Here is a 20,850-nt window from a genome sequence, read left to right on the forward strand (position 1 = left end):
TGATATTCATAAACCCAAAATTTTCCCTAAGGAATAGACATTGCACTTAATTTTTTTTGTTTTTAACCACTGACCACTTCAATGTTTGGATTCCTAGGATTGATATTTGAGACCCACAACGAAAAATAAAGGAACCAGATCTTATTGTTCGTGGATAAGCCATATTGTTGTTTTTGTGAAATCATATATTGTTCTTCAAAATAGGACAAAGACCTGTTCATAGAAAAGTCTTGGGGATGGAATGACTTTCTGCATAGCTGGTAGGTCCAAACCGTGGAGAAAATGTTTTGCCCTCTAAAGCACGCCACTTGACATTCTATATCCATAAATCACGCAAGCTAAGAAAAATTTACAAGTGGATGTGATCATTCATCCAGAAATTACTACATCATTTTTCGTTGGAACTAGGGTCCTGATGTCACATGAAATTTTGATAATAATTGATTACGATAGAAGAAGTTTTAACATTCAATGATGTTAGTTGTAATAATTGACTAAGAAAGAAGGAGTTTTGACATTCAATGATGTTAGTTATAATAATTGACTAAGAAATGAGGAGTTTTAACATTCACTGATGCTAGTTATAATATTTACTGTTACCATTTGAAGAAATTAAGAGATGTTGTGATGTGAAATGTATTACAGCATGATAACTTATATGTCTGAAGATGTATTAACAGATTTTACACATACATAGCACCAAGGATTACTTTATGATGTCTTATTTTCCATCTTCATATTTTATTTCATAAAAAACAGGAAGCCAAAACCAGACTTTTGATCCGAGAAAGGCATTATTGATTGAATTACAGAACATTCTAAGATGCAAAACATGAGAATATACCGAAGCATTAATTATGTTCCACTCTTAACAGAGAGACAGACATAGAGATTAGAGTGTGAATCTTAAAAGACCAATCATAGATTCAAGAGGCAATTAAATTATTTATGTGCCCATTTTTGTTTAATAAAATTATAAAGTTCAGTGAATTGCCGTGTTTTCGTTTTAGTTCTCCCACATTTCCTCCAAATGTAGTGAAGTTACTTCTCCCGGCCTCTTTAATCCATTTGGAAAAAATTACAAATGGATGTGATCATTCATCCATGAATTTCTACATCATCTTCAGTCAGAACTGACAACTAGCTTGGATGCATCTTCTTGACTTGGGGTCAACTAAAACCTATCATTCACGTCATTAATTAGCTGGATACTTGCTTGGATGCATCTTCTTGACTCGGCGTCAACGACTTGTTAGAAACGCTATGCATAATAGCGAAAAAAATTAATTTTGCCCGTTAAGGACGCCATTTCCAAAGATTAGGGGATACTTATTCCCCAAAAATGTTGACCGATTTTACACATACAGAGCACCAAGGATTACTTTGTGATTTCTTATTCTCCATTTTCATTTTTATCTAATAAATGCCTCTAAAAAACTGGAAGTCAACACCAGACTTTTTTGGAATACTACTATCAGTTTCGAAAATGATAGTCCAAATTTCACATTTTAAGGTCAATTTTCACTTTTGTTTTTGAAATGTGAGTTTAAGATTAATTTTAATCTAATGAAATGCTATAGGTGGTATTAGACCATCTGCATCAACTATTCTTAACAAATTCTCTATATTTACAATACAAATTCACTTTCTACAGATTTACAATTTGCCTAAGAATATCAACTCGCATCAAATACTCTAAACCAATTCTTAATCATTTAAATATTCAATTTAACAATCATCTTGTAATGACCCGTCCCAGAGGGTATGCGGGATTACCAAATTGCCCAAAACATAAACTGTCTATGCAAAATCCTCCAAAAATCATTTAAAACAATCTCAAAATGAATTAAATGTATTTAAAAATCCATTAAAACATAATTAATAAGTCTTTAAATTTAAACAAAGTAGAAGTCTTTATAATATTAACCCTACACTACCCATAAACCACAACTGTATCCATAGGGAAACCGCTCATGCCTCGAAAAGTTGACCGCCTTCTGTGAATTCACTTGAAAGGGAAGAACAAAAAATAGAGGTTGAGCTAAATAACCTCATAGGGGTATAATACCCGATAGGGTTTTTCTTTCTTTCTTTTTTTTAGAGAGTGCGAGTTTTGTGAATGAAGGATACATATATGTCGTAAACTAATTTAAGTATTTTTATTTTTTATTTTTTTTAGGAATTCTGCTTTTTACCCCATACTTTCTTCCATTTCTTCTTTTACCCTCAAGAATCTCATTTGAGTTCAATTATACCCCTATTGAAAATTTGGTGTTTTACACATCTTTAATTGATTTAAACTCAATTCATTTTAGAACTATTATAACACATAAAATCTTACCATATTAAAAGAATACATAAATTGACATTAATATTTTCCTAAACTTAAATATATCATATTATAATAATTATTTTATTCAATATTCAATTTGTTGTAGGCCATATAAAATTGAAAAAAAACATTTCCAATTCGTTTTTATGTTATACAAAACGTTTAGAATAAGAAGTAACATGTAAATGACAAAAAAACCTCACCCGTACGCCTCACTTTAAAATAACATGATTAACTTATATATCAACAAAATTATACTATCTTATATGGGATCCGGAATGTAGCCTAGGAGTAGTAGCTATTGGCTTTTACATAACATTCCTCTTCACTTGGTAGAAACTAGAAAGTCAATTCCTTACTGATATCCACAAACCCAAAATTTTCCCTAAGGAATAGACGTTGCACTTATTTTTATTTTTTTTTATTGAACCACTGATCATTCAACGTTCGGATTCCTAGGATTGATATTTGAGACTCACAATGAAAAATAAGCGAACCAGATCTTATTGTTCGTGGATAAGCCATATTGTTGTTTTTGTGAAATCTTATATTGTTCTTCAAAATAGGACAGAGACTTGTTCATACAAAAGTCTTGGGGATGGAATGACTTTCTGCATGGCTGGTAGGTCCAATCCGTGGAGAAAATGTTTTGCCCCCTAAAACATGCCACTTGATATTCTATATCCATAAATCACGCTAGATAAGAAAAATTTACAAGTGGATGCGATAATTCATCCAGAAATTTCTACATCATCTTCCGTGATAATGCATGAAATCCTGATAATAATTGACTACGATAGAAGAAGTTTTGACATTCAATGATGTTAGTTGTAATAATTGACTAAGAAAGAAGGAGTTTTAACATTCAGTGATGTTAATTATAATAATTGACTAAGAAATGAGGAGTTTTAACATTCACTGATGCTAGTTATAATATTTACTGTTATCATTTGAAGAAATTGAGAGAAGTTGTGATGTGAAATGTATTAAAGCAGGATAACTTATAAGTCTGAAGAAGATGTATTGACAGATTTTACACATACATAGCACCAAGGATTACTTTATGATGTCTTATTTTCCATCTTCATATTTTATTTCATAAAAAACAGGAAGCCAAAACCAGACTTTTGATCCGAGAAAGGCATCATTGATTGAATTACAGAACATTCTAAGATGCAAAACATGAGAATATACCGAAGCATTAATTATGTTCCACTCTTAACAGAGAGACAGACATAGAGATTAGAGTGTGAATCTTAAAAAGACCAATCGTAGATTCAAGAGGCAATTAAATTATTTATGTGCCCATTTTTATTTAATAAAATTATAAAGTTCAGTGAATTGCCGTGTTTTCATTTTTGTTCTCCCACATTTCCTCCAAATGTAGTGAAGTTACTTCTTTCGGTCACTTTAATCCTCCTCATTGAACTCTCTAAAATATCAATTCAAGCAAGGCTCTTAATGAAACCAATATAAGATTCATGCACATCGTAGCAGAAGTATGAATCAATAACATCATAGGTAACTCTTCAAAGAAAAATTCAAGGCACAAAGATGTGATCATTGGTCTTAGTACATGTTGTCCCACATCACTTGGGTAGGTCCAAGTGATGTGGTTTATAAGTAAAGACACACTTTCTCACATAACAAAGGTCTTTTCTTTGGGCGTAAGTACCATTAAAATAGACAGCTTAGGAAGAACAAAGTCGCGCAAGCCCAATGTATCTATGAAATTAGAAGACTAATACAACTTTCATGCCAAATTTTTTTAGAGAGATTGCATCATATCATGAACCCACATGCAACCATGATTTCATTGTCAAAACCTGCAAGAACTAAGGATATTGCTGCTGGGAACTAATTAGTGTGATGTAGCCAATTAACCAAATCCTAACAGTTTCCCTACAGGTAAGCAAAGGAAGAACTCCGAAGATTTCTTGTGCAATTACAAGTAAGGAAATAGTTAGTGCTGCCAATAGATAATGTCAGACAGAGTGTTCAATGTGGGAGCAGATTATTAATAAAATTTTGATTCTTTAAAAAAAAAGAAGAAGCTATTGATCATTAAAAAAAAAATCTCTCGTTCGTCCCAAAGGGAAATGCGCGAGCATAATGTGTTGATGCACAATGAAGGCCAGGAAGTAATAAAACAATTATCATCATTGGCACTCAATAGAATGTAATTAAGAGATCACAGGCAAGGCAAAGAACAAAGGATCAACCAGAAAAGAAAAAAAAAATGACTTACTTGGCTTTTCGAAAAGTGACATGAACATCAAGAGACCACAAATCCAAAACGCAGAAATATTATATTCCATAAGAAGCAAGCCAAAAACCCTACCCCTAAACATGTTTTCCCAATTAATTAATTAATAATTAGAAACTTTTCAAATAAATAATACTTAAAAAATTAAAGTAGGGAACCAAACATCTGTTGGGCATCTTCGCTAAAGTTCTTCCATACAGAGAAAGTGAGTTCTGTTAATGCCTTCCCAGAATGAGAACACCACTTTTGGATGGTAATTAGACAACATTGATGTCTACTTCCTCTGTAATTTCTCGGAAACAAAACTTAAGGAGGAAAAGATTCTTCACAGCGGCATTTTCTTTCTTCTCCTTCGCAAACTAGTGTCCAGTAGACTAGTATTCCTCAATTGTTCTCAATGAATGTTCGGAATAAATAAATGTTTAGTAAGTACTAAATGTTTATTGTTCTCCGACGGCTATGGCGGGGCAGGGAGCGGAGGTTGGGAATCGGAGATATCAACTGGGATCTTTAAATGAAGAAGATGAAGATACTGTTTCTTTCAAGGTTTGAGTTTTGGGCTTCTCTTTCGATTTCTGCTTCTGAAAAAAAAAGAAAAAGACCTAATCCCCAAATTGAAGATTTCAAGATTCAATTTTGATCTAACAATGAGCCCCTGATCAGATCAAATTTGGGTATGTGATGTTCAAATCTCGGTTTTCTCAGTTATGTAATAGTGTAAACTTCAACATCGAAATTATGTACATGCCATTTGTTCTTTTTTTTTCCCCTTCTTCTTCATCATTCATGGAACTTTATTAGGGTTTAATGTTATTCTCTGCTGCCTATTCTGTTCATTTTCCTTGTCTGCTTTTGATAATCAAATTACAAAGCAGAGGACAAAACATTGGGGAACATATAAATTGTGTTTTTGTTGATGATGATGATGAAGTTACAGAAAAGAACATATAAAATTTAACCAAATTTGGAATAGAATTGTGTTTATTTTAGGGATGGCAAATTCAAACTTTTCTTCCACATGGTGGACTCACAAGGGGTCTCTCTCTTCTTTCCTTTTTTGCTTGATTTTTATGGAATTATGTAGAGTTTATTCAGGAAATCAAGATTAAATCACTAATTGATTTTTGTGTTTTTGCTTGAAATTTCCTTTCATGGCCTATGTCCATCAAAATAGGACAACACCTGTTTATACAAAAGCTACGGGGATGAGAAGACTTTCTGCATAAGTAGCTAATATGTCTAATCCATGAAGAAAATGTCTTGTCTCCTAAAGTACGCTACTTTAGGAAAAATTTATAAATGGATGTGATCATTCATCCATGAATTTCTACATCATCTTCAGTCAGAACTGACAACTAGCTTGGATGCATCTTCTTGACTTGGGGTCAACAAAAACCTATCTTTCACGTCATTGATTAGTTGGATACTTGCTTGGATGCATCTTCTTGACTCGGCGTCAACGACTTGTTAGAAGTGCTATGCATAAAAGCGAAAAAATTAATTTTGCACCTTAAGGACGCCATATCATTTCCAAAGATTAGGGGATACTTATTCCCCAAAAATGTTGACCCATTTTACACATACATAGCACCAAGGATTACTTTGTGATTTCTTATTCTCCATCTTCATTTTTATTTAATAAATGCCTCTAAAAAACTGGAAGTCAAAACCAAATTTTTTTAGAATATTACTGTCAGTTTCGATAGTGAGAGTCCAAATTTCACATTTTAAGGTCAATTTTCACTTTTGTTTTTGAAATGTGAGTTTAAGATTAGTTTTTTTTTAATCTAATGAAAAGCTATAGGTGGTATTAGACCATGTGCATAAACTATTCTTAACAAATTCTCTATATTTACAATAAAAATTCACTTTCTACATATTTATAGTTTGCCTAACAATATTAGCTCGCATCAAATACTCTAAGCCAATTCTTAATCATTTAAATATTCAATTTAACAATCATTTTGTAACGACCGTCTCGGAAGAGGGTATACAGAATTATCAAATTACTAAAAACATAAACTATCTATGCAAAATCCTCGAAAAATCATTTAAATAACTTGAGAATCATTGGAAACTTTGTGTAGGAAGCCACAGACCATGTTGATGAAGACTATAATCAAACCAAAGGTTGCACTTTGATGTTTTCCGTAGAACTGTTTTGGAAAACTGCCAACTTTGACTGCTCCAAATATTTGCTAATCCTCGAAAAATCTTGTAAGGTATTGCTCTTCTTCTTCATGACCTATTTGATATGCCAGTATTGAAGATCTGACAAAGGCTGTTTAATGTGAAAAAACAGTACCACTACACAAAGGTAAGATGAACAAAAAAGCAACTCCAAATCTTTTGAAGGCACACCCCTAGGTTTGGGGAGGAAAGTAGGAAACCCCCAAGAGTGGGAAGGACGCCGGCCCAAAAACTGAAAAAGAGATGCCACAAAAAGAAAAGTCCCACCAAAGCTAAGAAGAAACAAGGAGGGAGGCACAAAGCCAGGGAAGCCAAAACCAAGAAAGAAATCATCCAAAAGGAAGAGGAGAGAGGAGAAAAAAAAAAGGAAAGAAGAGAGAAAACACACACACCCCAACATGAGCACCACTATCTTGCCTTATACTTTAATGGTACCCCTCCTTTGCCAAAGCTGGACAAAACTTCTATAGTTAATTCCTCAGATCGTGAGGGACCACCAAAACCAAGAGCAGCAGGTAGGACAAAAGAAGATTTCTTGTGCAATTACAAGTAAGGAAATAATTAGTGCTGCCAGTAGATAATGTCAGACAGAGTGTTCAATGTGGGAGCAGATTATGTTGTTGACAAATGAACATAATGTAGGGAAACAAAATCAAGAGTTATTTGTCACAAAAATTGAAGCATTAAAATCTCTCATTCGTTCCAAAGGGAAATGCGCGAGCATAATGTGTTGATGCACAATGAAGGCCAGGAAGTAATAGAACAATTATCATCATTGGCACTCAATAGAATGTAATTAAGAGATCACAGGCAAGGCAAAGAATAAAGGATCAACCAGAAAAGAAAAGAAAAAATGACATACTTGGCTTTTCGAAAAGGTCATCTCTCCGATGCAGACTGCCTTCTTCGACTTCACACAGCCCCATCTGCTTCCCCCGTCCTCTACCTTCTCCTAAGCACAAATCTATCGACAAATTATTGTAGCCCTATATTTGACGCAATAACTAAATCACGGCTTCTAAACATTCGACTGAGTCATTCTTCACGAAACTCAGTCTTTGAATCCAAACAACTGTTATCAGAGTTCTGTAAGTTTTTTTTCTTGATAAAACGGCTTAGCCACACATATATTTCATGAGCCCTCGCTTATGGTGGAGGAAAACCTTAGGTGTACATGAAGAAAAAGCAAAACAACAAGAAACAATACAGACTAGTACTACAATCCTAAAGGGTCTTCAAGGAAAAAGCCAGCTAGAACAATAGCAAAGAAGCACAAAAGAAAACATTGAAATCTGAAACAATACCAATAAAAGAAAACACTGAAATCTGAAACAATACCAATAAATTTATTTCATTAGATAATTTAGAAAAAAAATCTAGAACCCTAAAACCAAATCAGTTGTCCTTAGGCATCCATCCTTAGCTAGTGCGTCTGCCACCTCGTTGCCACCCCTTAACATATGTGTAAACATTAAGTTGTGGACTTGCAGCCTGATCAGTTGCACAGAGTTGGACAGTTGAGCAAGCTTCCAAGAGGGATCACACTGGTTTGTAACCCACTTAAAAGCATTCATCGAATCTGTCTCTAAATCGATTCCATGCAACAGAATTCTGTAAGTTTGAGTACAAATGTTAGTAATCCAGACTCGGTTCCACTTCAATTAAAAAAACAGAGGTTGTTCTATACCTAATTGTAAGTATCCGCACCTCTCTTTACTGCGACTGGGAAAAAAATACATAATCAAAACATGATGAAAATGGAAAACCAATCAAACATAAACAAAACAGCTTTAAACGCCTAAAACTAATCCAGGAACAGGAGCTACCATGATAATCAAACCAAAATCCAATCATTGTAGAAGAGCATTCTATTAAAAAAATTCCAGATGTTTAGCGTCTGCTTGTCTTCTTGCAATTTCTTGGGAACCAAACGAACATAAAGCAGGCATCTTGAAATTGTGATTAATTAAAATAAAAAGCATGCACCCTTCAGTGATCACTAAAACATCAAGAGACCAAAAATCCAAAACGCAGAAATATTATATTTCATAAGAAGCAAGCCAAAATCCATACCCCTAAACATGTTTTCCCAATTAATTAATCAATAATTAAAAAAATTTCAAATAAATAATACTTAAAAAATTAAAGTAGGGAACCAGACATCTGTTGGGCATCTTCGCTAAAGTTCTTCCATACAGAGAAAGTGAGTTCTGTTAATGCTTTCCCAGATTGAGAACACTACTTTTGGATGGTAATTAGACAACATTGATGTCTACTTCCTCTGTAATTTCTCGGAAACAAAACTTAAGAAGGAAAAGATTCTTCACAGGGGCATTTTCTTTCTTCTCCTTCGCAAACTAGTGTCTAGTAGACTAGTATTCTTCAATTGTTCTCAGATGAATATTCGTATATAAATAAATGTTTAGTAAGTAATAAATGTTTATTGTTCTCCGACGGCTATGGCGGGGCAGGGAGCGGAGATTGGGAATCGGAGATATCAACTGGGATCTTTAAATGAAGAAGATGAAGATACTGTTTCTTTCAAGGTTTGAGTTTTGGGCTTCTCTTTCTATTTCTGCTTCTGAAAAAAAAAAAAATACCCTAATCCCCAAATTGAAGATTTCAAGATTCAATTTTGATCTAACAATGACCCCCTGATCAGATCAAATTTGGGTATGTGATGTTCAAATCTCGGTTTTGTCAGTTATGTAATAGTGTAAACTTAAACATCAAAATTATGTACATGCCATTTGTTCTTCTTCTCTTTTTTTTTTTTTTTTTTTTTTTTCCCTCTTCATATAATTCATGGAACTTTATTAGGGTTTAATGTTATTCTCTGCTGCCTATTCTGTTCATTTTCCTTGTCTGCTTTTGATAATCAAATTACAAAGCAGAGGACAAAACATTGGGGAACTAAATTGTGTTTTTGTTGATGATGATGATGAAGTTACAGAAAAGAACATATAAAATCTAACCTAATTTGGAATAGAATTGTGTTTATTTTAGGCAGTCTACAGTTGGATGGCAAATTCAAACTTTTCTTCCACATGGTGGACTCACAAAAGGGTCTCTCTTCTTTCCTTTTTTGCTTGATTTTCATGTAATTAAGTAGAGTTTCTTGAGGAAATCACGATTCAATCACTAATTGATTTCCGGGTTTTTGATTTGGGAAGTAACATGGCACTCACCTTTTGTCCAGTTTTGTACAAGTGGTCGGCTACCTCTGTTTTTAATGAATTCAGTTAAACATGTTCTGGAAAAAGACAGAAAACAGAGTCATTGTTGACCGTTCAACAAAGAACTGTATTTCTGTTTTTTTTTATTCAAATAATCAAAATGAGTTCTCTCTTTTTAGCTGTAATGAAGAATCCACAATCATGTGCAGCTGGCTACATGAAAAAGAGAGTAGACAAAGCATCTCACGTGAGAGACACATTGACGAATCAAGAAACTGATGGGTAGACCTGTAATGCAGAGATTCATTACTCAAAAGTTCTGCAATCTAGTCTGAATCCATGGGTGATGCCCAGAAAACGCAAATTTAGGTCCTATTTTTGATAGAGGAAGGTCACCATACTTGTTGAAAGAAACAAAATAAAGAGATCCTTCCATTGGCCCGTAAGGCGGCTTTGTTCTTCATGTCGTCGACTTATAAGCCGAGTACTCAGCTGGGTTATGTGACGCTGGACAAAAACACAATTAAAGCCACGTTGAAGTTTGATCTTTAACATGCATATTGACAAAGTGAAGAAACTACAAGAACACTCTACGGCCGGGAGTGGTGTCGCTATGTTCTCGAAATTTACTAATGCATAAATATGCCTATAGGTACCCAATTCATTGCATCAAAATCATATGATAATAGTTCTAAAGCACCACTCATAATACTTAGATCTATGGGTTATAAGCTCACCATGCTTCCGCTGCACACTTATTGACCATAATAAATGTTATATGAATTCCTTACCATATATATGAGCAACAATGTTGGGAACAACAAATTCTATAAACTCTCATGAGGAGCACCTTCAGAAAACCTAACGAAAATTTGAAATGAACAAGCATTCCAAAAGTTTTGGGAATAAATTTGAACACATGTTCAATAACACGAGTAATGCATTAAGTAAGGAGCATTCAATCAACATGCATAACACAACCTCAATGACCAAAAATTTAAATACGTAAGTAAACCCCACAAAACAAACCCTACTAAAGTCTAAAACCATTTACTTACAATGAATTTGCACAATAAAGGGAAGAATTGCCCGCACGGGTTGAATATGGGGAAGAATGTGTCGTACCCGATTAGAAGGTCTTGGAGTGAAGGAAGCTTGGTGTTGGCGGCCGCGAATTCTTCTTGCCATTCCTCGCCATCTTCTTCTCCTGCGGCTGTGGCGGTTCCGGCGGCAGAGACGGGGAATCGGAGCTATCAATTGGGATCTTGTAACGATTTGGGATCTTTAGTTGAAGAAGATGAAGATATTGTTTTTTTCAAGGTTTGAGTTCTGGGTTTCTTTTTTGAATTATGCATTTGGAAAGAAAAAAAACCCTAATCCCCAAATTGGAGATTTGAAGTTTCAATTTTGATCAAACAATTCCCCTGATCAGATCAAATTTGGGTATCTGATGTTGAGATCTGGGTTTTTGGCAGTTCTGTAATAGTGTAAATTTCAATATCAAAATTATGTAGATGTCATTTGTTCTTCCTTTTCTTGTTCTCCTTCATAATTCATGGAACTTTGGGTTTAATGTTATTCTCTGCTGCCTATTCTATTCTGTTCATCTCCTTGTTTGCTTTTGATAATCAAATTACAAAGCAGAGGACATAACATGGGGGATTAGTACTCTGTTTCAAGGAAAAATCTAATCCAATTTGGAATTGAATTGTGTTTATGTTGTTGAGATGATAACGGAGTTACAGAAAGGAACATATAAAATTCTTCAAGTACAGATATTTTAGGCTGTCTACAGTTGGATGTCAAATTCAAACTTTTCTTCCATATGGTGGACTCACAAAAGGGTCTCTCTCTTCTTTCCTTTTTTGCTTGATTTTTATGGAATTAAGTAGAGTTTATTCAGGAAATCAAGATTAAATCACTCATTGATTTCTGGGTTTTTGATTTGGGAAGTAACATGGCACCCATCTTTTGTCCAGTTTTGGACAAGTGTTCGGCTACCCATGTTTAATGAATTCAATTAAATATGTTCAAGGAAAAAGACAGAAACAGAGCCGTTGTGACCGTTCTGTAGAAAACTCTATTTCTGTTTTTTTAGTCAAATAATCCAAAATTAGTTCTCTCTTTTGAGCTGTAATGAAGAATCAACAAGTTGAAGTTTGAATCTTTAACATGCATATAGACAAGTGAAGAAACTATCGAAACCTTAATGTGAGTCTTAACTGTGAAGATCTAAAATAAAAAAATTTATGCATCTTGTCTATGTCCTTGAATGTCAATCTGTCCAATGTCAAAATTACAAGAATTGGGGATCAATGATGTACGAGCTATGTAACAACAATGGAGACTTTGGCCCTTTGCCAAAAGAGTTGGGGATACATCTGCCAACATCTTCAGCTTAACCAACTAAAAAAGGACAGAAACACCATAACAACTTCGACAAAATGAAGCTCTCCTCGGACAAAACTATGTTGAAACTCCACCGGCATTTCTTTAACTATGTCGAAAACTCCATTTCCTTGGAAACCAAGTGAACGCAAGACAAAAACCAAGCTAATTAAAACTAGGCAGCATATCCTCGATAGTTTCTCATGTGGGTCTCTGTTCATATGTGGAACAATTTACCCATCGATCGCAAAATATGAATGAATATCAGAACCTTTGGCTTTGTGTTAAATGAACACAAAATTTAGATTCCTCCTTTCATAGGAAACATCACCCTTCTAGGGCGAAGAAGAGAAAGGAAAAAAAGAAAAAGAAAAAAAGATTCATCTGATGCACAAGACAAGAAGATGGTTAGATGCAAGACAAGAAGACTGTTAGAATGTCTTTGCATAGAAAATGCCACCCTTCTAGGGAGAAAAAATAGAATGAAAAAGAAAAAAGATTCATCTGGCAGACAAGACAACATGACTGTTAAGAGTACTATAAGACAACAAGACTGTTCAAGATCCCATTTGCTAACATTTTTAGTGCACAAGATAACAAGATCGTTAGATACAAGACAACAAAAATGTTAGAGATCCATTGGTAACATTAGTCAAGCAAACGAAAAAGAAGAAGGAGAAAAGAACAAGTTTAGTCAAAACTGAGACTGCACCGAGGAACTGAAACTATCAAAGTAAAAGCCCTATGTATAATAATACTAGTTTTTCTAGCATTACGAAATCTCATTTGGGACTTAGCTTTCTTTCATAAACACCATAATAAACACATCCCAATTAGCCAATATGAATCAACAACAATTTTGCGTAAAAATTACTTTAAAGCAATAGTGTCTTAATTCCCCAGAAATAGTACACACTCAAGCATCTCTTCATGTTTTGGTACATATCAACTTGAGAACTTACGGAAGCCACAAAATGGATTTGAAGAAAGAACAGGAGAAGGCAAATCTTAACCGTGCATACACTAGCAAGCCTGTCATCTCAAAAAATCAAGAGAAATTTGCTCTCCTATTGAGACAAAATTTATTTGAAAATAAACAAGGCAATTTCATTGCATATATACATTGCCTCAATTGTTTATCAAACCAACTTATAATGAGTTCAAAACAAGCATACTTGTAGGACTGCATAGCATCTGGGAACAAAAGAAGCTGGACTGCTTATATGAATTTTTCCAATAAAAAGTAATAGCAACAAGTAATCCACAACTCTATATGGTAAAACCACACTTGCCGCCAATATGGATTTATGCATAACACTGTTGCGATTGCCAACAATACCATGATGTAAGATACCGCAAAACTGATGTAGAAAACAAACATGTCCATGAAACTATCATCATCACCTTCACCAGAAAATTCATTTGGAATTGGCAATTCAGAATCGATTTCATTGCAGCTGTTATTCAATGGAGGTCCACAAAGACGAGGATTTCCCTCATAACTGCTTTCATCAAAGGTCCCAAATTGAGCTTTCCTATCTGGAACTGGTCCTGACAAATTATTGTGTGCCACGGTGAACACTTCAAGAGAGTTCAACTCGGTAAACTGTGGGGGAATTCGGCCATTCAAGTAGTTGTAAGAAAGATCCAAACTTTCTAAGCTCTTTAAGTTGGAGAATGTCTCTGGGATAGGCCCAATCAGATTGTTGTGCGATAGGTTTAGCGCTTTGACCTTGCTTAAGTTTCCAAATTGATTGGGGATTTCACCACAGAACTGGTTGCTGGAGAGGTCAATCCCATACATTCCAGTAAGGCTAGAAGATGATGAGTAACCAAGTAAAATGTTCTTTGTCACAAACTCTATCATCTCATTTACACCCAAATGATTAAGGAGATTTGAAGATGAAAAGCCATTTTGGTTTTCAAAACTCAAATTACCTAAACAAGGATGCAAGCGACCTGAAAAATTATTCAACGAAAGATCCAAGAAGCTTAATTGGTTTAATTTGCATAACTCAATAGGAATTTCACCATGAAAATGATTTTCTTTCAATAGAAGAGCACCCAAGTTTGAGAGGTTCCCGATCCAATTTGGGATGGTGCCACTGAAGTTGTTATCTCTGAGATCTAGAGTCACCATCTCAGTAAAACTCATAAAGGCACTAGGCAATGATCCTGACAACTTGTTTTTGTACAAATGAACACTCTCCAAATTTGTTAAATTGATGAAACAAGGTGGAATATTTCCAGAAAGATTGTTCCTTGAGAGATCCAAAAAATAAAGATAATTCATATTGCATAATTCTCGAGGAACAGGACCCTCCAATTGATTATCAGATAGAACCATTGTCCTTAAATTTGATAACTTTGATATCCATCTTGGAATCCAACCAGCAGAGAAGGAGTTACGACTTATATCCAACAAAACTAGAGAGTTCAGGGATGAGAAATAAGGTATCTTCCCTTCAAGCTTATTGTTATCCAACCAAAGATACTCAAGTAAACTTGAGTTGAAACTTGTTCGATGTACATGACCACAAAATTTGTTGTTTGATAGTTTCACATATGTTAACGAGGACCACGGGCTGACAAATTGCTCCGGTATAGCACCCGAAAAATTATTCTTTGAAATATCCAGATCTTCTAAAGACTTTATATCACGCAAACTAGGCAGGATATTGCCTTGAAAAGAATTTTCAGACAAATATAAGTACTTTAGATTTGGAAAAATTGAACTTATGTTTGTCGAAATTTGACCTTGTAGCTGATTGTGGGATCTGTCCATCATAGAAAGATTTGGATTGGGATGAGATGGACATGGAAAGAAGCCCACAATGGAGTTATCATTCATCGAAATCTTCTCCAATCTTGTGTTATTTTCAAATAACCACAACGGGAACACTCCACCAAAGTTGTTACCAGAGAGATCAATGGATCTCAAGTCGTACAGGTAGTAGAGGAAGTTTGGAAGGTTTACCAGCTTATATTTCTTTGGTGTATGACTTGACAAATCTAACTCTTGAAGCTGGAATTTTGGAGTCCAAGTTTGACGGACAGTGTCTACACTTAAGTCACATTCCCAGCAGTACAAACGCTTAAGATTTGAAAGGTTTGCAAATGAATGGAGTGATATTGGAACTTGAAACTTGTTATATCCAAGTGAGAGAGACTCGATGGACAAGAGATTGGATATGGGAGTGGAGGCAAGGTTGCCGGTAAGTTGATTTTGGGATATATCCAAATACCTAAGAGATGATAGGTTAGCCAAACATTGTGGAAGTGTCCCCTCAAGTGAATTAGCATACAGATAAAGCTCCTGCAAGTTCTTCAATTGGCACAAACCTGCAGAGTAAATCATTTGCAATTTATATAATTTACAGTTGCCTGTGGATAATAATGAGAAAAGTAAGCTAGAGCGGTTTGATATATATGATAAGTGAAAATCAATATAGTTAAAGAGAGATAATAACCTTGTCCTAGTATGGTATTCTCAAGACCAGCACACCCTCCGACACGTAGAGTTTTCAGAGAACCCAATCTTCCAATGCTTGAGAGGAAGTCTGGATGGAGAGTAGAATAATCCAAGAACAACTCTTCCAGTGTGCTCAAATTGCCTAATGCTATACATACGTAGATGGAAACACCAACTTATTTTTTTGTTTTAGGAAAATGGATATCAACAGAAAGTGTGCGCGTATGTGGAAATATAAACTTATCTACAGATGAAGCATAAATTATGTAAATTCTGACATAACGTACCTTGATGGATTGTTGTCTCACTGAGATTACTATATTGAAGATCCAGTGTCTTCAGGGATGAGAACCCTCCTATTGATTGCAGTACAAGGCTTCCTCCTCCTTTGTGGTATAGTGACTCTAGTCGGAGGATCTTAAGCTTGTCCAGAGTTGTTGTATCTATAATAGTGAATACAAACAATCTCCAATCCTGTTAGGTTCTGCTCCAACAATTCTGAGTTGACGATATATACTAAAAATCGTATCCATGAAATGAAATAATATACAAGACTACAATACAAGATATATCTTTGTCCATTTAAAAAGAAGTTAGATGCTTATAATCAATGTAACGTGATGCAACATGATTTTGTTTCGGGAATGAACATTCACCTAATTTAATGACTTTGCTTAAAAGCTGTATAATCTGATATATCCAATTAAAGATTTTATCAATACCTTCAGGGCCCACAAACTTTTCAATCGCATTGTTGCTGATGTCTAGCTCCTCTAACTTCTTTAACGATTCCAACTCTGAATAAAGAAGAAAAAAATAAATTAAAATGATTAAATAGCTGATGTCATTGGTGTTGGTTTGGTAATTAAGGCTCAACCTCTAACATGGAAAGCCCCCGCCATCTGGTTGTAGGCTAAATTGAGAGACTTCAGTTGGAGAAGTCCACGAAGGGAAGAAAGAACACTGCTATTGAAGAGGTTATCCTCCAAATTAAGGACCTCCAGATTACTCCATGGCAGTAGTCTATCAACACCTGCTCAAATTTCACATGATTTCATTTGTACACAAGTCCAAGTGTCCTGGAGAGTTTTTCCTAACAAACACGATTATTATTGATCATGAACTCATACCTTGAAAGGAACCAAAGCTTTCAATTCTATTCCAGCTCATATCCAACTTCTCCAAGTTGATCAGATGATTAAATTCTTCCCAAGATCAACACACAAGTAAAAAATTAGAGCCTACACCAATAGTTTCTACTTTTTTTTTTCTTTTTCGTAACATAAACTAATGGAATACATACCATGTGCATGAATTGTTCCATTCAATCCGGTATTTGCGAGATTTAAAACTCTCAAGGAAGAAAGATCTTGTAGGGATGAGAGGATTTTGTTATCAAAATTATTATTACTCAAATCAAGAAGCTCCAAATTCCTCAACCTCGATAATCTTCCAAAATCTGCCATAGTTTAAATGAAACAAACAAGTGGACATACACAAAAACAAAAAATAACAACGCATTTTTTAAAGTTTTAAAATATGAGTAATTTAAGCTTACCATTTTTATGTGTTGGTGATGTCATCTCATTTTTGTATAGATAAAGTGACTTGAGAGAAGAAATCTCACTTAGAGATGATATAATGCTGGAATCAAATTTGTTGCCACTTAAGTCGAGAACCTCTAGATTGCTCAACCTCGATGACAATACTTCAAATCCTGCAAAAAGATTAATTTTGTGAGAAATTTGGGAATCAATTCCCAAGATGAACCAAATACTCAAATCAGTTCTAATGTTGAAATATAAAAATGAGAACCTTCATACTCAATACAACCAAGTATCCCATTGTTACTGAGGTTAAGACTTGTCAATTCTTCAAAGGGGATAAAGTAAGATGCATTTAGATACCACCCAGGCCATCCATAATATATATGTAGCGACTCATAAGGCAGTTCCCGCCATTTGAAAGGATTTTCAAGGGATAGTTTGACTACTCGCCCTGTAGAAGTATTGCACTTGATCATTTCCCATTGACAACAGTTTGAACTCTCCTCCCCCTTCATTGGCCAGTTAAGGCGAGTGAAGAAAGGTTTGAGTTGTAAGAGTGAAGTCCTCTCTTGGTCCCAACACCCATGACACCACAACCCATCTAACAACACCAATGTCATTACCGCCACAAGTATCAACTTTAGATTTCCCATCTCTATACGCTAATGAAATTTATGCATGCTCCTTCAAGACTTTTTATAGATGTTGGAGAGGCACTAGTGTCTTCTTAACAAGCCATCCATTCACATGGTTTCCCTACAAAGATAGCTACTTGCTTGGATGCATCTTCTTGACTTGGGTCCAACTAAAACAAACAATTTATGTCATTAGCTAGCAACTTTGTTGGTTGCATCTTCTTGACTTGGGGTCAAGCTAAAACCAACAATTTATGTCGTTGTCCACAATGTCACATTACTTTGATGCCAGCCTGTAAAAAGAATCGAAGGGCTCTCTTTTTTTTTGAGTTCTAATTTGCTTCAAATTTCCTTTCATGGCCTATGTCCATCAAAATAGGACAACACCTGTTTATACAAAAGTTATGGGGATTAGAAGACTTTCTGCATATGTAGCTAATATGTCTAATCCATGAAGAAAATGTCTTGCCCCCTAAAGTACGCCACTTTAGGAAAAATTTACAAATGGATGTGATCATTCATTCATCCATGAATTTTATTCAGTGAGAATTGTGGTCTTGATATCACATGTAGCGGGCAACTAGCTTGGATGCATCTTCTTGACTTGGGGTCAACTAAAACCTATCGTTCACGCCATTAATTAGCTGGATACTTGCTTGGATGCATCTTCTTGACTCGGCGTCAACGACTTATTAGAAACGCTATGCATAATAGCGAAAAAAATTAATTTTGCCCCTTAAGCACGCCACATCATGATTTCCAAAGATTAGGGGATACTTATTCCCCAAATATGTTGACCGATTTTACACATACATAGCACCAAGGACTACTTTGTGATTTCTTATTCTCCATCTTCATTTTTATTTTATAAATGCCTCTAAAAAACTGGAGATCTTATTGTTCGTGGATAAGCCATATTGTTGTTGTTGTGAAATCATATATTGTTATTCAAAATAGGACAAGACCTGTTCATACAAACTTTTGGGGATGGAATGACTTTCTGCATAGCTGGTAGGTCCAATCCGTGGAGATAATGTTTTGCCCCCTAAAGCATGCCACTTGACATTCTATATCCATAAATCACGCTAGCTAGGAAAAATTTACAAGTGGATGTGATCATTCATCCAGGAATTTCTACATCATATTCCGTGATAACACATGAAATCTTGATAATAATTGACTACAATAGAAGAAGTTTTAACATTCAATGATGTTGTAAATCCACACCCCCATACACACCAACAATATTGTCCGCTTTGGGTTGTCCGGTTCTCGTGGATACATCGGGTCCGCACGACTTTGTTTCTCCTTAAGCCCAACCCACTCAAGCCTAGGAAAAGACCTTGTTAGTGGTAAGAGGTGGGCTTGGCCTTATAAATAAGGCATGAGTGCCCACATCTTTCGATGTGGGACTTTTACAGTTAGTTGTAATAATTGACTAAGAAAGAATGAGTTTTAACATTCAATGATGTTAGTTATAATAATTGACTAAGAAATGAGGAGTTTTAATTAACATTCACTGATGCTAGTTATAATATTTACTGTTATCTTTTGAAGAAATTGAGAGAAGTTGTGATGTGAAATGTATTACAGCATGATAACTTACAAGTCTGAAGAAGATGTAATGACAGATTTTACACATACAGCATGATAACTTACAAGTCTTATTTTCCATTTTCATATTTTATTTCATAAATACCCCGAAAAAACTGGAAGCCAAAACCAGACTTGTGATCCGAGAAAGGCATTATTGATTGAATTACAGAACATTCTAAGATGCAAAACATAAGAATATACCGAAGCATTATGTTCCACTCTTAACTGAGAGACAGACATAGAGATTAGAGTGTGAATCTTAAAAGACCAATCATAGATTCAAGAGGCAACTACATTATTTATGTGCCCATTTTTATTTAATAAAAGTCTGCTGATGACACTGTCTTCTTTTGTACAGAAAGCAAAGACTCCTTGTTAAATTTGAAACGGTTGCTACGTTGCTTTGAACTTTTATCTGATCTCAAGGTGAATTTTCACAAGTCTTCTCTGGTAGGTGTTCGGGTTGATGAGGACACAGTCAAGAATATGGCAATGATGATGAAGTGCAAGGGTGATTTTCTTCCTATGAATTATCTTGGCATGCCCTTAGGTGGAAATATGAAGAGGAATAGAATGTGGGATCCTGTTGTTAAAAAAGTTGAAACAAGGTTGGCTATGTGGAAGGCAAAGCAGTTATCTTCGGGAGGAAGATTGACCTTAATTAAGTTTGTGCTCTGTAGCTTACCAACATACTACATGTCTCTTTTTAAAATGCCTAAAGATGTAGCCAGGAAGATTGAGAGGTTGCAAAGTAGATTTCTGTGGGGAGATTCTGAGACTCAAAAGAAACTTCACAATATAAGCTGGAATCAAGTTATAAAGCCAAAGAATAAGGGAGGTGCTGGGGTAGGGTCTATCATAGAGAAGAATAAAGCTTTACTTTTTAAATGGATTTGGAGATATAATGCAGCCAAGGATAGTGAAAAATGGGAGTGGAAGAGAATGCTACAAGAAAAATATAACCTACCTAATGTGATTTTAGATCCTTCTGCTTCCATCACAGTATCTAAAAATTGGAAGAATATTCAGAGTCTCTTGGGGGCTTCTGAGGGAGGGATTGAAAGGGCTATTAAAGAAGGTCTGGCTTTTAGTGTGGGCAATGGAGAAAAGGTTAATTTTTGGGAAGATCTCTGGGTGGGTAATATTCCTCTCAAAGATCGTTTTCCAAGACTATTTAGCATTTCAGCGTCTCAAAGTCAATCTGTAGAGCAATTTGGTGTGTGGGATGGTCAAAGTTGGAAATGGAGG

At 35.1% G+C, this 20,850-nt stretch overlaps 1 protein-coding gene and 1 long non-coding RNA gene across 2 annotated transcripts; both read right to left on the reverse strand.

Moving 5' to 3' along the window:
- Positions 1 to 7,781: 7,781 nt before the first annotated feature.
- Positions 7,782 to 8,805, reverse strand: LOC119997153. The gene is made up of 3 exons (XR_005467971.1): positions 8,615 to 8,805; positions 8,476 to 8,510; positions 7,782 to 8,399 (listed from the first exon to the last, which is right to left on the reverse strand). It is a non-coding gene; the product is annotated as an uncharacterized LOC119997153 (long non-coding RNA).
- Positions 8,806 to 13,433: 4,628 nt separating this feature from the next.
- LOC119997022 (receptor-like protein 15) lies at positions 13,434 to 18,031 on the reverse strand. The gene is made up of 8 exons (XM_038843793.1): positions 17,640 to 18,031; positions 17,383 to 17,541; positions 17,128 to 17,283; positions 16,955 to 17,029; positions 16,702 to 16,857; positions 16,547 to 16,621; positions 16,112 to 16,267; positions 13,434 to 15,841 (listed from the first exon to the last, which is right to left on the reverse strand). The coding sequence occupies exons 1-8, from the start codon at positions 18,022 to 18,024 to the stop codon at positions 13,572 to 13,574; spliced, it is 3,432 nt and encodes a 1,143-aa protein (XP_038699721.1). The 5' UTR covers positions 18,025 to 18,031; the 3' UTR covers positions 13,434 to 13,571.
- Between the last annotated feature and the right edge of the window lie 2,819 nt (positions 18,032 to 20,850).

This window comes from Tripterygium wilfordii, chromosome 4, assembly GCF_013401445.1.
Source record: "Tripterygium wilfordii isolate XIE 37 chromosome 4, ASM1340144v1, whole genome shotgun sequence".
Taxonomy (NCBI): Eukaryota; Viridiplantae; Streptophyta; class Magnoliopsida; order Celastrales; family Celastraceae; genus Tripterygium; species Tripterygium wilfordii.